Consider the following 14,349-nt stretch of genomic DNA (forward strand, 5'->3'; position numbering starts at 1 on the left):
GGATAGCACTATGACGTTGATTAGTCTTCTGCATGCATTGAAGTTCGAAGCATCGTAGTGCTCCAAGGCCGCTATAGGGTTCAGAAGCCTATTGTACCTCTTTCTCTTGCCAGTGTCGCATACGTGATTGTGAAGTGCCACAACGCGGCCTTGATTGATCTATTTGATTATGTATTTGTCCAAATTAGCTCTAAATCAACATCAACTCGAATTTCAACTTTCAAATGGCTCAAAATCTTTAAAATAGTCAATCAAAGATGTAAAATCACGAAACTAGCTCGAATTAAGCGGAATAAGATAGCGTATTTTCAATCCTATATCATTTACTACTACTATAAATTTGGTCTTTGTTGACACACACAAATTTTGATTTCTTGATGGTCATGACAAAGAATAATCAAGAAAAATATTTTTCTTGATACAACGTTTATCTTGATAGTCATGTACGTCAAGAAAAATCCACTTATTTTGTTGAAAAAATACGAAAAAACGTAAAAAAAAAATGTAGATTATTGATTTCCTTAATGGGCAAAGTTCCCTTAGTTTAGTTGACGGTCCACAAACATCAAGAAAACTATTTTTCGATGGACAATAAACATCAAGGATAATATATTAGTTGACTGACAATGTCCATCAAGTGAGTTTGGTTTTCTTGATGGACGAGGCTCATCAATAGATGAATTTTCTTCATTTGCAATGACTATCATAAAAAAATTAATATAACTTTTTTTGGATTTCTTGGTGGGTCTAGAGTTTCTTGATGGACAAAGAGTAAAAAAGGATCATGGACAAGGTCCATCAAGAATAATTATATCCCCATCAAGAAAAAAATTTATAATTTTGGATTCATTATAAGATTAAAGACCCATGAACAAAAATGATATCTTGATGGAGACATTTCCATCAAGAAAAAAACTATTTTGCACGCGCGAAATTCGAACCTGATTAACGGACTCAGAAAACACGATATTCATCCATAATATTCTTAAATATTTACTATTTATTTTCCAATTATTACTTTCTATTTATCAATAGTACAATATTGTTTTTTTAAAAATAACTATTGTAATTAATTAGATTGAAATAAGTGACTTTATTAAAGTTAAATTAGTTATTGTGTTCAACTTTAATGGGTTGAATTGAATGTTTGTAATTCAGGGTTTTAAAAATTTGCAAAAGTTTTAGAAACAGGACAACGTGAGCTTAACTCAACTCCTTAAAGGAAGATTCTAATTAGAGTAGACCTAAGAGGTGGGTGTGAAGGAGAAGTAATATAAAAAAAAAAAAATAATAAGGGTATTTTATGACATTTTTTGGCCATCAAGAAAACGAGACTACTCACTTTTCTTGATAAGCAAGGGTGATTTGAAAAAGTAGAGTAGTTTTATATTTAAATGGAAAAAAGGGGTTTTTTTTTTTTTTGTCTTTAGTGGTTTCCTTTTTTATTTAATTTTTTTAAACATCACTTAATCACTTCTTATTCTCTCTCCTTCTTTTTTTATCATTATAATTTTTCAATTTTAATAATTTATTAACCAAATATATACTTAATGATTTTTTAATATTTTTTTCACAAATTCATATTTATTATTATATACTTAATTATTTTTAACTTAATGATTTTGTAATAATTTATTGTTCTTAATTTTTTTAATTTTTTTTTCATAAATTCATATTTACTTATTTTTTGTAATAATTTATTATCTATATTTTTTATTATGCACTTCTCAATTTTTGGAATATGTTTGATAATTTTTTCTTTTACTTTTTTGTGCTCCATCTATTTCATAACAATTTTCATAATGTTTGATAGCTTGCCAATAATTTAATAATTTTTTAAAAAATTTATATAATTAATCTATATGTTTTCTTTTCTTTTCTTATTTTGAATGTATCGAGTTCATACTGTAATTCTTAAATTGGCGTCGTTTTTAAAAAGATGGATCTAAATACACAAAAATAAAAGTATATGTATTATGACATTGTTAATTGTTTTAATGTTTTATTTATAAATATAATCGATTAATTCTTTTAATGTTTTAATTAAATTTAAATTTTATATATTTGGATCCATCTTTTTTAAAATGGTGTCGATTTAAGACTTGCAGTATGAATTTGATACATCCAAAATAACAAAAGAAAGGAAAACATATAGATTAATTACATAATTTTCTCCTAAAGCTTAAATTATCGACAAAATTATCAAAAAAAATTATAAACATTGTTATTAAATAGATTGAAATAAAAACATAATAATAAAAAAATTACCAAAAAATACGGATGTGCATAATAAAAAAAATAGGAATAATAAATTATTACAAAAATTATTAAAAATCATTAAATTTAAAATAATTAAGTAAATAATAGTCCGTATGATTTTTTTTATATCACTATGAATACAATAATTAATAAATCATTAAAATTTTAAAAAAGTTAAGAATAATAAATTATTATAAAATGTTAAAAATAATTATATATAATATTAAATATGAATTTGTGAAAAAAGATATTAAAAAATCATTCAGTATATAATTGGTTAATAAATTATTAAAATTAAAAAATTATAATGATAAAGAAAGAAGGAGAGAGAATAGGAAGGGATGAAGTGATGTTTAGAAAAGTTAAATAAAAAAGGAATCCATTAAATGACAAAAATATAACCTCTTTTACCTAAATTGTTTTAAAACCACACATTTTTCCTAATTTAAATATAAAACTATCCTACTTTTTCAAATCATCCGACAAAAGACCATCATGATAGATATTTTTTTACGTGTTTTTGCATATCAAAGAGGACCAAATTTGTAGTAGTGTAGTTATAGTTAAAAACAATCACAATATTTATTAATTTAGATATTTGAAACAACAAACACTTAAATGGAATAAAATCAAAATATAAGGACAGAAATATAATACACATCCACACGATAAACCTTGATTAGAAATATGATAGAAAAAGTGTGTTTAAACTAAATTATGGAGAACAAAAGTCGAATTGCTTTATTCTTGCAAGACTTAACTTTAATTTGAAATTTGTATTTCAAGTCATTCTCATCCACTTGATTTATATTATAAGAGCATGTGATTCTTGTAAAGGACCATAAAAATAATATAGGAGAGAGAGATATGTAATTAGTGAACCAATTTGCAATATTGTTCTTTCTTTTTTCCCAAAACTTTCATGTTGGTCGCAAATTGTCTGACAATTTCAACATGGGGGGTTTCGATGCTTTTTGCCTTCATGTTTAGTTTTTTTACCACTTCTCCATCTCACCTTGCCCAAGCATATTCTTTTCCTCCCATCTCATTTCTTTCGTTCACCTTTTCTTCAACCAATTTCTCCACATATATTCTCTTTTCTCTTTATATTAATTAGGAAAAATTTCATTCTAAATACACTCCATTCTAAAATATCTATAAATATAGGAATTAAATTAAAAAATACAAGGACAAAAATAATATCTACACCTATTAAACCTAACCTACATGTAAACAAAAATCCAACCATCCACTAGTAATTATATCATTTTTCAATATTTTTTCATGAATAATACATATTATAAAACTACGTTATTTCTTATAAAAAATTATAAATGATAAATTGGTTAAAAAAATATTTATAAATATAACAAAATTTTAAATTATATCAATAATAAATATATTCATCAGTTATATTATATCAATAATAAATATATTCATTAGGTTATATTTAAAAATATCATTTTTAGTGTCAAAATTGAGAGTTAAGATAAAAGTTTTCTTGTGACAATGAAGATATGTGTATTATGTTATATATATATATGCATATTATTCTCCCACACACATCAGTCATATGTTTATTCCCCTATGCTATGATTTTTTGAGTTAATATATTCGGAATTTGTGCTTTCCAATGTCATGGCATCAAATAGAGTTTAGCTTGGGGTCTTTTTTTCATTCATTCATTTTTAAATATTTTTAGGAACATATTCCTATAGGATTCCATATTTTTCTCCTTTTTTTTTGTACTCATATTTTTTGTTTTCTTAAAGTTATTTATTTGCTGGTAGGTTAAGCAATATACGATAGATAGTGCGATGAATATGAACCTGTGTTATATTACTCTTTATTTTCTGCTCAGGTTTGAAATCAGGCATGGTGAAACTTTTATTATTCATATATCAATAAATCAATATATTTACTGACATTTTCATGAATCTAAAAATTTGAATTAATTATATGAAGTAAGTTAGTCCAAATATGTATCAAAACACATGTGATATTCTTATTTTCAAACAATCACTAAAATATATTCAAATGTCATATCATTATTCAAGATGTGAATTTGACGTTTTTTTTCTTTTTTGTGATCTTAAAACTTTAATAATAAACTGATATTTAAATTTCAAATATAAAATAAGAAAATACATCGGAGTAGAGCATAAATTGTATGCTTGAGTAATTGTTTTCAGTACTAAGCTGCATTACTAAACAACTTGGCTATTTTTTAATAAGAATATATAATCAATCAATAATGTGTATGTGTACGGAGGGAGGGAGGAGGTTCAAAACTTCAAACCTTTGTTAGCTGTTTATGTATCTTTAAACTAGATAATAAAAATAAAGTAAAGAACAAAATATAATGAGATTTATGCATGTTTAGTGTCGAAAGTTTTAAAATGAATATCTTAGTTCTTGAGGTTTGAGAAATGGCTTTGAATGGTCCATAAAGTTACTTAAATTTTAGTTGACTACGAAAAAAATGATATCGCTTAAATATGATTAGTTTGGCAAAAATATATTATAATATTATTTCTTATGATGTGGCAATTCATTCCTCTTTTCCTTTCTCTCCCCTTCTCTCTTTTTATGGAAGACATTTTTATTTTGTCTAGTTTTCTTTCTTCCCTTCCAAATGAATCCCAACTTTCATATTTGTCTTATCTTCTTTCTTAGTATGAAATTGTCATTTTTATTTTATAATATATTTTTATCCAACTTAATTAAACTTTTAGAACTATTTTTCAAATCTCGAATTTAAAATGTTCATTTTAAAACTTCAAAAACCAAATAGACATCTAACTTCAAATCGAAACTTGGACCAAAAAGTGCATTTTGTCCATAATATACGACACTTCATTTGATAATCAAAATTAAGTCTACAAGGGTTACATAGAAACTTGGACCAAAAAGTGCATTTTGTCCATAATATACGACACTTCATTTGATAATCAAAATTAAGTCTACAAGGGTTACTTTTACTTTCAAATTTCTTTCCTTATATCATTTGCTTTTTATGTCCAAATGGTTTGATTTAAAAAATCAAACCAAAATTTAAAAACTAAAAAGATGGTTTTTAAAAACTATTTCTTTTGTTTTTTGAAATTGACTAAGAAATTTAATCATCTAAAAAGGAGAAAGGATATGGACATAATTAAAAAAACGAAATAATTATCAAACGAGATCTAGCTATTTGTTGTTACAAATTTGGCTAAACTTTATGAACTCACACATGAGGATATACATTCATAAATTTATATATAATAATGGATCACATAATACTACAATAAGCATGAACGTTATCTTCACTAAAAAGATGAACAGTGTTATCACTAACAGTTGAATATAAAGGATCCGGAAAGTATCCATGAACGCCTTCATTGAAACCATGCCTATAATAATTATATGTCGAAGCATACGTTGATTCGTCGTAGTATTGCGATGCATACGGATAATATTCATCATCGTAAGGGAATGGCCATAACTCAGCTTTTCGCCCCGTCCCTCTCACCATCTTCAACACTTTTCTTTCCTCTACATATCCGGTTACAGTCACCTTTTGTTTGTTCATGTCTATTTCCAAGCTATGTACTCCTGTTTTAGTAACATTGCTCTCTATTAGTTCAAAAAAAAAAAATTACATCACGACATATTTTTTTTATGATAGAATAAAAGTACTCAAACTACATTCATCTTTAAAGATGCATGAAAATAAGTGTAGTTTAGGTTGCACCCAAGTATTATGCATAAAATAAAAGTAATAGTATACTATTTGCCTTCTATTTTGGAGACCGCTCTTCGAATCCGACCTTCACATCCATTGCAATCCATGTGCACTAGAAGCTCTACAATCTACAAATTAAAATTGAGCCATATATGCGATCAAATCTTGAATATAACTATAACATATCAACTTAAAACTTCTACATCTCAATGAAAGATAAGGACATTGGATAAAATTGGAGGGGATCAAGGATTGTATAAGTACTTACAGACATGGCATTGGAGGATTTTTTTCGATGAAATCGTTGCCCGAACATGAGGGTGGTTGAACGAAATAGCCCCTGCTTTGAATGAAAAGTTTTAGGTTGAAGGTATAATAGTTATTTTTGTATGAATATATATAGTAAGTAATATGGGTGGGTTATCTTTTCTTGTTTCTCTGCATGGAGCTTTGTGTGTTGTATTTATTCTTATTATGGGGTTTGGTTTTTATTTATTATTATTATGTTTTAAAATCTCATCATAGGAATAAAAGAAAATGGCCCAAATTGAGGTTTGCTTTAATTTGCACTGTCCATTTGAATAGATACCTATATCCTTTCCTTCCTTATCCTTAGCTATGGTCTAAAGATTTTATCATTTCATTAATAAGGAGAAACCAACGTGGGACATGAGAGATATTTATTCTGATTTTGTGAGACAACATTCATTTTTGGTTTATTCTTACATATATATATATATATGCAAAATAATGAAGGAAATGAGATGTGGCCAAAAAGAAAAAGGATTGGTTATGTTCTTGTAAATGTTGGTTTCTAAATGGGAAGTTTGGGATTAAATTGAAAAAACAGCAATTCTCAAAATTATTACCTTATCTTTAGAATATTATGACACATGTATATAATTGAAAAAATTAATTATATTATTTTGGAAAGAATGTTACAATCATAAAGTTTAATTAGCTAACTTTTAGGGGTTTCATGAGTAAATTGGTTTCGTTGGTTTACCATTCAATTCTTTTGTTTCCTAGCTTCTTTTTTTTCAATTTTTTTATATTGTTTCCAAAATTGTTAAGAGATTTTAGAATCGAGAAGAAAAAAAAACCATCCTTTGGAATTTACTTTTGCAATCGAAAAAGCTTTGAAAATCTCTTAAAGACTTGTTTGATTCTTAGTTCATTTTTGTTTTCTTTAAATTTGATTTTGGCGGTGCTTAAACTATGAACTTTGTTCCATGTCTGTTTCTAGACTAAGAACTTAAAAATATATATTTTTTAATTTCTGAATTTTCAAAACATGTTAGATTTAAATATAAACTTACTATTCAAAACAAAAACCAATAATGGTTATCAAGAGTACATCTTAGTAATTCATTTTGATTATTTAAAAAAGATTACTAAATAATTTATTTTTTATGAATTATATTGCAATAAATGTTTTTTTGTATTGTTTTGTAGTTTGTTTTTTTAACCAGTGATTTCTATATGGTCGATAAATAAGGTTCAAGTAATTTCATTAATTACTTTATGTTTCATCTTATAATAATACTTAATAATTTTGTAGCTAAATTCGAAAAAAGAAACTTTGGATACTCTTTTTGTCTTCTCTTTTCTCTTCTCTTTTTATTTCTTTCCTTTTTTTTCTTTTTTGTGAATTTTAGCTAGATTTGGTTAGAAAATTGTATTTATCTTATTAAATTAAATGGAATTTGATTCTTAGAACCCGTTTGGTAACGTTCTTATTTCTTGTTTCCTGTTTTCTATTTTTTTTATTTTTGTTCTCTGTTTCTTCTGTTTTTAAAATAAAAAACAGGGATGTGTTTGATAACTGTTTTTGTTTTTTGTTTTTTTGAAGAAAAAACAGAGAAACAGAAAACGTGTTTGATAATTGTCTCTTGTTTCTTATTTCTTGTTTTCTTAATAATATCCTACGTTAAACATATAATTGTGAATTGTACAACATGCAATCGGTACATATTTTAGAACGGGAACATTTTTCTTACAATTATGAATACACCCACATGATTCTAACTTACTTCACTAAAAAGATCAACAAAAATTTTACCTACCACTTTGAGAAGAAGCCTTGTTAGTTAAATCCCAGAATTGAGCTTGTTACAACAACCCCAAACTTCATCAATTATTATTTCAAGGGAAAAAAGAGGAAAACTTCATCAATCATCACACCAACTTTTTTCTGATACAAACTTCAGTTTGACAACAAAGATAAACTTCAATCAGCCATCTCTACAGCATATCTAAACACTAGATAAAACCTAACATAGCATAATACAATGCTCCTTAGAGAAACATAACATAAAAAATAATAAATAATAAATAACTCTAAAAGAACATGAACAATCCCTTGAATTCTTTTAAGCTACACACTACTCAATACTAAAATAGGAAAGAATATGAGCACTATTGTTTGAAGATGATCTAATCAGGACAATAATTTTCTTTTTCATATCAACAATTACCTTAAATTCTCACAATTTTCCAAAATTTCCAAAACGTACTGTGTTCTTATTAGTAAATCAAAAATTCTATTTACCCCTACCAACACTCTATATCAAAAACTTAACATATATATATATACATCATATGTCTTTTGCGATTTCTTCTCCAATTCAATATCTTCTCAACACCACTAGTTTCGGCAATGCAATATTGGATATAATCTTCGTTTAAACTCAACCCATTCCATTCAACAATGCACTCCTTTATATCTCTGTGCACCAACTTCAAGATCCATTGTTTTACATTCGTTAATTTGTCTTCTCACTCAACATTCGTTGGGAAATCATAGGCTCCATAAATCACTTCCGACATCGCATGCAAACCTTGAATTGTGGTCAACAACGGGAATATGCAAACAGAAAAGCAATGAAGGAAGAGAATGAACCTTGTATCTCTATAATGGACATGAAACCCACTTCTTCAAAGTTTCTAATGGCTGTGATCTTTCTAGTTCTTGTCAATTGATCAAATTCCAATATTAAAAAAGAGAAAAATTAAGTATTGCCAAATCAAATCTGTTCTTTGTTTTCCTCTTCGAATCTGAACATTAACACTGCATTTCCTCTCTTTTCTTTCAACAATTCGATTCTTACATTTCCTCTAAACTTCCATTTCAGCTGCTTGATTTTTTGAAACCTTTCTTCATCAACACTGAATGAAAAACCCAAATTTTCATTGTTCTCACGTGACCAAGATGACACGGAGCGACCAACGACGTCTTCGAAAGAGTTAGTTTTAAAAAAAATAGGAACCACCAATCTTCTTTTTTTATGATGTGATTGAACACCGACAAAGTAAACAATTTTTAAAAAATTATGTCTAATGTTAGGAATGTTTTATGTTTTTTCAAAACCTTTAAAATTAACCTATAATTTCATAAGGTTTTCTAAATCAGTAATTTCTAAAATACTTATATCGTTTTCCTTAAACAAAATCTAACGATAGAATTCAGAAAATTTAGAAGTTAGATTTTTTAGAATTATTGAGATGGGAAATCACAAATTTGGAAGTTCACGATATGATCTCAAGAAAAAATGAAATTAATTAATATTTTTTTAAAAAAATTAGCCTATGATAGATTTTGAGAAATTGTAATAATTTCTCATTCTTTTAGATGAGAAACTTTTCTCAATATATAATATAATTAATGAAATATTATTTCGCTTATTTTGCGAGATCATTGCTTCAAATATTGGAGTAATGAGAGATAAAATAAGACATTAGTTTTAAAATAAATTAAAGAATATTTTCAATTCAAGATTTGAAATTTGACCACCGTCTTTCTAAATAGATGTTGTAGAGTGCTAATACCTTCTCCATACACAAATGACTCCCGAACTCAACTCTATTTTTTGCATACCATTTTTTATAAATTGTTTACTTTATTTCGATGTTCAATCACACCGTAAAAAAGATTTGTGACTACTCCTATTTTCTTTTAAAACTAACTCTTTTGAGGACATCGGCCGCTCAACGTCGTCTCGGGCACATGGCAATAGTTTGGCTACTCCGCTGGGGACATGAGGCTTTACCTCGAGAGTTTGACCATTTTCTCTTTTATCTTGAATTATTTTATTCTAAATTTATTGTGTGTAGTTATTGTGCATTTAATTATATTACACACAATCACGAGCCTCCTACTCAGGCTTTACTTTCATAAGATTAGGATTGAGAATGAAGAAGTGTTGACCTTCGAGAAGCTTATACTTCCATGCAGACACACGAAAAATTCTCGCTCAACTTGGTCAATTCGTCATGTATGACTTTAACCAAATTGGGAACTTATATCATTTAGGAATTTTAGAATTAACCTCACTTTTAAATCTTGTATGCATTATACTAGTGTATTACAACATGCATTTACACATGTATTTCTTTTTACTTTGGTTGATTGATTTCTTTTACTTATGTTGGTTCAATTATCACACTTGCATAAATTTTTTAATAAAGGTTAACAATATTTCATTTGTCAATTTTGGTTTTTCTTAATCAATTGACATCGTAGTAGTTTAGAGTTTTTTTTCCTATTTAAAAAAAAAAAAGAGAGAATTGAGCAACTTTTCTTCATGTATTTCAAAAGATCAAGTACTATTTAAAAAAAAAAGGAAAAACATGTTTATCCAACTTTTTTTAAGAAAATATATATTCAATAACATTTAGTATCATTTAACATTTTTTTAATATAACAACTATTTAAATCTAAATTTAAAAAATCATGTCAAGATTAAATAACATTAGCATTAAAAAAATAAAATTTTGAGAATGATTATTTGAAACACTAAAAAAATCTGATCATATAAGAAAAATTTGACAAAAAAAAGAGCTTTCATATTTTGTTTCTTCAATCTATTTTTGTGAAACCACATGCGTATTATTTTCTTATTAAAACTTGATTATTGTGAAATTTATTTTTAAAAAAGGAAAATTTTCCAAAATTAAAAAAATAGTCAAAGAAAATAATTAAAAAGTTTAACTTTTTTCAATTTTTTTAAAAAAATAACATTTGACATTTTCAAACAGATTTGACTAATTAATCAAAAGATAAGCATTTATATCATTGTATGTTTAGAATAAGGGATTAATTTTGACAGTCTCGTAAAAGTTTTGAGGTGAGTTTTATTTATGAACTTTTTCATCCATGATCGTAAACCCATATTGTTATCCATTTTATCTTGTTACAAATTGCATTAAATAAATTTTGATTTCTTCATATGGAGTTACACTATTATTAAGGTTTTTTTTTTCTTTTCTTTTTTGCCTCATTTAACAAATAACTAATAATGTTTTAAAGTTAATGACGTCTTAAATAATGTAGATATGTGCCAAAAAGAAAAGTTTCTTTGAAGAAAAAAAAATATCATAGAGAGTGTTATATTATGCTATTACTTCATCATTATTTTTTTTACTTGCATGATCTAGTACCGAGAGTCATTTCATTATCATGCATTATAATAGTATGTTTATAAACACGCGTACTTTATGTATGTTAAAAACTGTTGGCTAGTATTTTATTGAAAAATCTTATTAATTAGTCATCACATTTAACTTTTTCTTGAACATATTAGTAAATTTTTTTCACTTTAGAATGATGATTGTTGCATTGTTGGTGAAATTTCACATGCATAAACCTCACGCTGGTAAATAACTTCAAATAATTTAACCATTCTCTCTCTTTAGAAAGATCGAAATAGTCAAAGTTTTTACAAATAGTTGAAAAGATTTCCAACCCTCATTCATTATTGGTCGAGGTCATGGAAAAGTTTTCCAACCAAGTGCAAGTAATCAGAAAGGATGTGTTAAAATGTTAAAAGGGCAGGTGGCAACGGTTTTAAAGTCCCTCGCTTAAGTTAAAGATAGACCAGTAGCAGGGGCATTCAAACAAGTGAAATTGGTATAGAACCAACCTTCAAACGATGTTTCTCCTTACCCACATGCTCTTACTTCAAAAAAGTTATTAGATTCGTAGACTTGAGGGCATACTTGACACCAGATTAAGGTCGAGCTCTATAATAAATGAGTCATTTGAATGACTTAGGTTTCTACGGCAAATGAGAAAACCGACAAAAAGACCTTTGAAAACACAAATCTCAAAGAAAGATTATATCAAAATTTCTAGAAGAGAGATTGGGTGTAATAAAGAACAACATTTATGAAGAAATTAAGGCGAGACAATTGTGTCTAGTCTTGGATGTCACCATTACAACAACCAAGTTCAAGATGCTAAAATTTGGAAAGTTTAATGAAAGTTATTTCATCATATACGGTTGAAGGATGCCAATTCACTTCCACAATGACAATTTCTTTTCACTAGTTTCAAGAACGTTTGATTTGACACTATTTGATCTCATGATAAGGAACATATTTTTTATTAAGTATGGGATATGACGAAGGCGCTATGAAGGTGTCAACCTAGTTGAGATGTTCTGGTGCGCCTACTGATCCCACTTTTTTTTAGTTGTTTGTTACTAAGAAGATAGCCTAATTGGCTCAATGGCACTTTAGTATATGTAGTTGGATATCTCTCAAGTGCGCAAGTATTGAAACAGTACAAGGACATTATTAGTTTGGTCTCATACCATTTAAGTCTTCAGTGTATAAAAAATGAAGCATTAACCACTTTTAAGAAATATGCTTAAACATGTAAAAAAAATAGTCGATCAGAGGCAACCCCTTTTGAGTGAGTAAGGAAATGTCACCAGTGCTATGATTGCTCCATATTGTGATAAAATGCCTCTTACATTATGATAATGATGTTTAAAGGAGAAGGGATTACGAATGATGCAGAAGTAGAAGTTAACATCATTAAAATATGATCCCACTAAAAGAAAAGATGAAGTGCATGAGATCAACTCGGGGTAGAGCGTTATTAGCCATGTGTTGCTACCATCATTTAAACAAGTGAACTACGAAGAGGAAAAGTCAAATAAATAAACCAAAGAATGACAACGAAGCACTTGTTTCCATCATCATTAGTAGTGCAATTTTATATGATGAGTTGATTTCTCCATGTTTGCAAACTTTGGAGCATCCCAATTGGAAATAAAAAACTGCCTAAGATTGCTAGAGAAATTGAAGGTTATTTTCTATTGGCTACCCTCAAGATCAAGGCAACACCTTTGTAATAGGGGCACTTTTTAATATTTTGTTGAATTGGATGGCATCTTCATGACCATATGCATCCTATTTTTCCACAATAAAAATGGATTGTTGGCTTCCATTTTTTGCAAGTATATTCTTTTTTGTCGTCGTGAAAAGAAAATGATATCAATGAAGACTTCATAAATGAAATCAACATGAAGGTTTGATTTCAATTTTTCATCTCTTAATCATGAGGGGAATAAGATGTTGAAATAGAGAATAAGAGGGTTGTTGAGCTAGTAAGCCAAAATCTTTACATGACTATGTTGCAAGATATCTGATAATCATCGCCATTGTTGGTCATAAAATGGATTAGTAGGAGTTTTCCTATTTTTATCAAAGATCATTTGGGGGCAGTCTCCCCTTATGAAACTGGCTTTCACTGTCAAAATCCAAGTATCATCCATCTAAGTAAGACTATATTGCAAAGCACATGACGCTTGTCATAGTTATTTGCAAGAGAGAGCCAATTTCGAAGAAGCTTCCCTCGCTTTAGAGACTATAAGAGCCTTTAAAATTCATCATTTATGAAGAGATTAAAGTCTAAGGAAGGACTTTAAGATCAAAATCTAAGATACATGATCGCTGCCTTTTATTGACCTACTTATTACCATCGGTCTCAAGGATTAAAGCTGGTGTTTTATTATGTAAATAATCACTCCAAAGAGATTTTCAAGGCAAATTAGCAGCCAGATTACAGCTCAAGATCATAATACCTAGTTATCAATTTTTGTGGAAAAGTAAACGACCTATTTTGTATGCTCGGACTCTTTTTCTTCTTTTGAGAAGAATTTAGAGAATGTTTGAAAAAAGAAAACTATTAAAATAAGCATGTCTTAGTAAGCATATACATGCATACAAGCATTCATGAATGACATTTATCAATTTGATTTTAGTTGTGATGGCACTTGTTTTATCCCTGGTCTCCAGCTTATTTATTCTTTTGTCATGAGGTGCTTGTTTTATCACTGGCCCTTGACACCATGTCGTTGTGGTGACACTTGTTTTATCTTTGGCCTCTAGCTTAATTTATTCTTGTCATGAGGTGTTTGTTTTATCTCTGGCTCTTGACACCATGTTGTTGTGGTGGCGTTTGTTTTATCCTTGCCTCCAGCTTATTTATTCTTTTTTCATGAGGCACTTGCTTTATCTCTGATCCTTGTCGTATTGCTGCGGTAATGCTTGTTTTGTCTCTGGTCTCCAGCTTATTT

The 14,349-nt window shown here is 27.9% G+C and overlaps 1 protein-coding gene across 2 annotated transcripts; it reads right to left on the bottom strand.

Moving 5' to 3' along the window:
* Positions 1–5,451: 5,451 nt before the first annotated feature.
* LOC101222899 (heavy metal-associated isoprenylated plant protein 45) lies at positions 5,452–6,444 on the bottom strand. 2 transcript variants are annotated; one of them, XM_004146204.3, is made up of 3 exons: positions 6,252–6,444; positions 6,036–6,111; positions 5,452–5,853 (listed from the first exon to the last, which is right to left on the bottom strand). In XM_004146204.3, exons 1-3 carry the CDS (start codon positions 6,297–6,299, stop codon positions 5,531–5,533), a joined length of 447 nt encoding a protein of 148 aa, XP_004146252.1. In that variant the 5' UTR covers positions 6,300–6,444; the 3' UTR covers positions 5,452–5,530. The 2 variants fall into 2 exon arrangements, with proteins under 2 accessions (XP_004146252.1, XP_031738985.1); XM_031883125.1 differs by having other exon boundaries at positions 5,452–5,874; positions 6,252–6,434.
* Positions 6,445–14,349: the final 7,905 nt, after the last annotated feature.

This window comes from Cucumis sativus, chromosome 3, assembly GCF_000004075.3.
Source record: "Cucumis sativus cultivar 9930 chromosome 3, Cucumber_9930_V3, whole genome shotgun sequence".
Taxonomy (NCBI): Eukaryota; Viridiplantae; Streptophyta; class Magnoliopsida; order Cucurbitales; family Cucurbitaceae; genus Cucumis; species Cucumis sativus.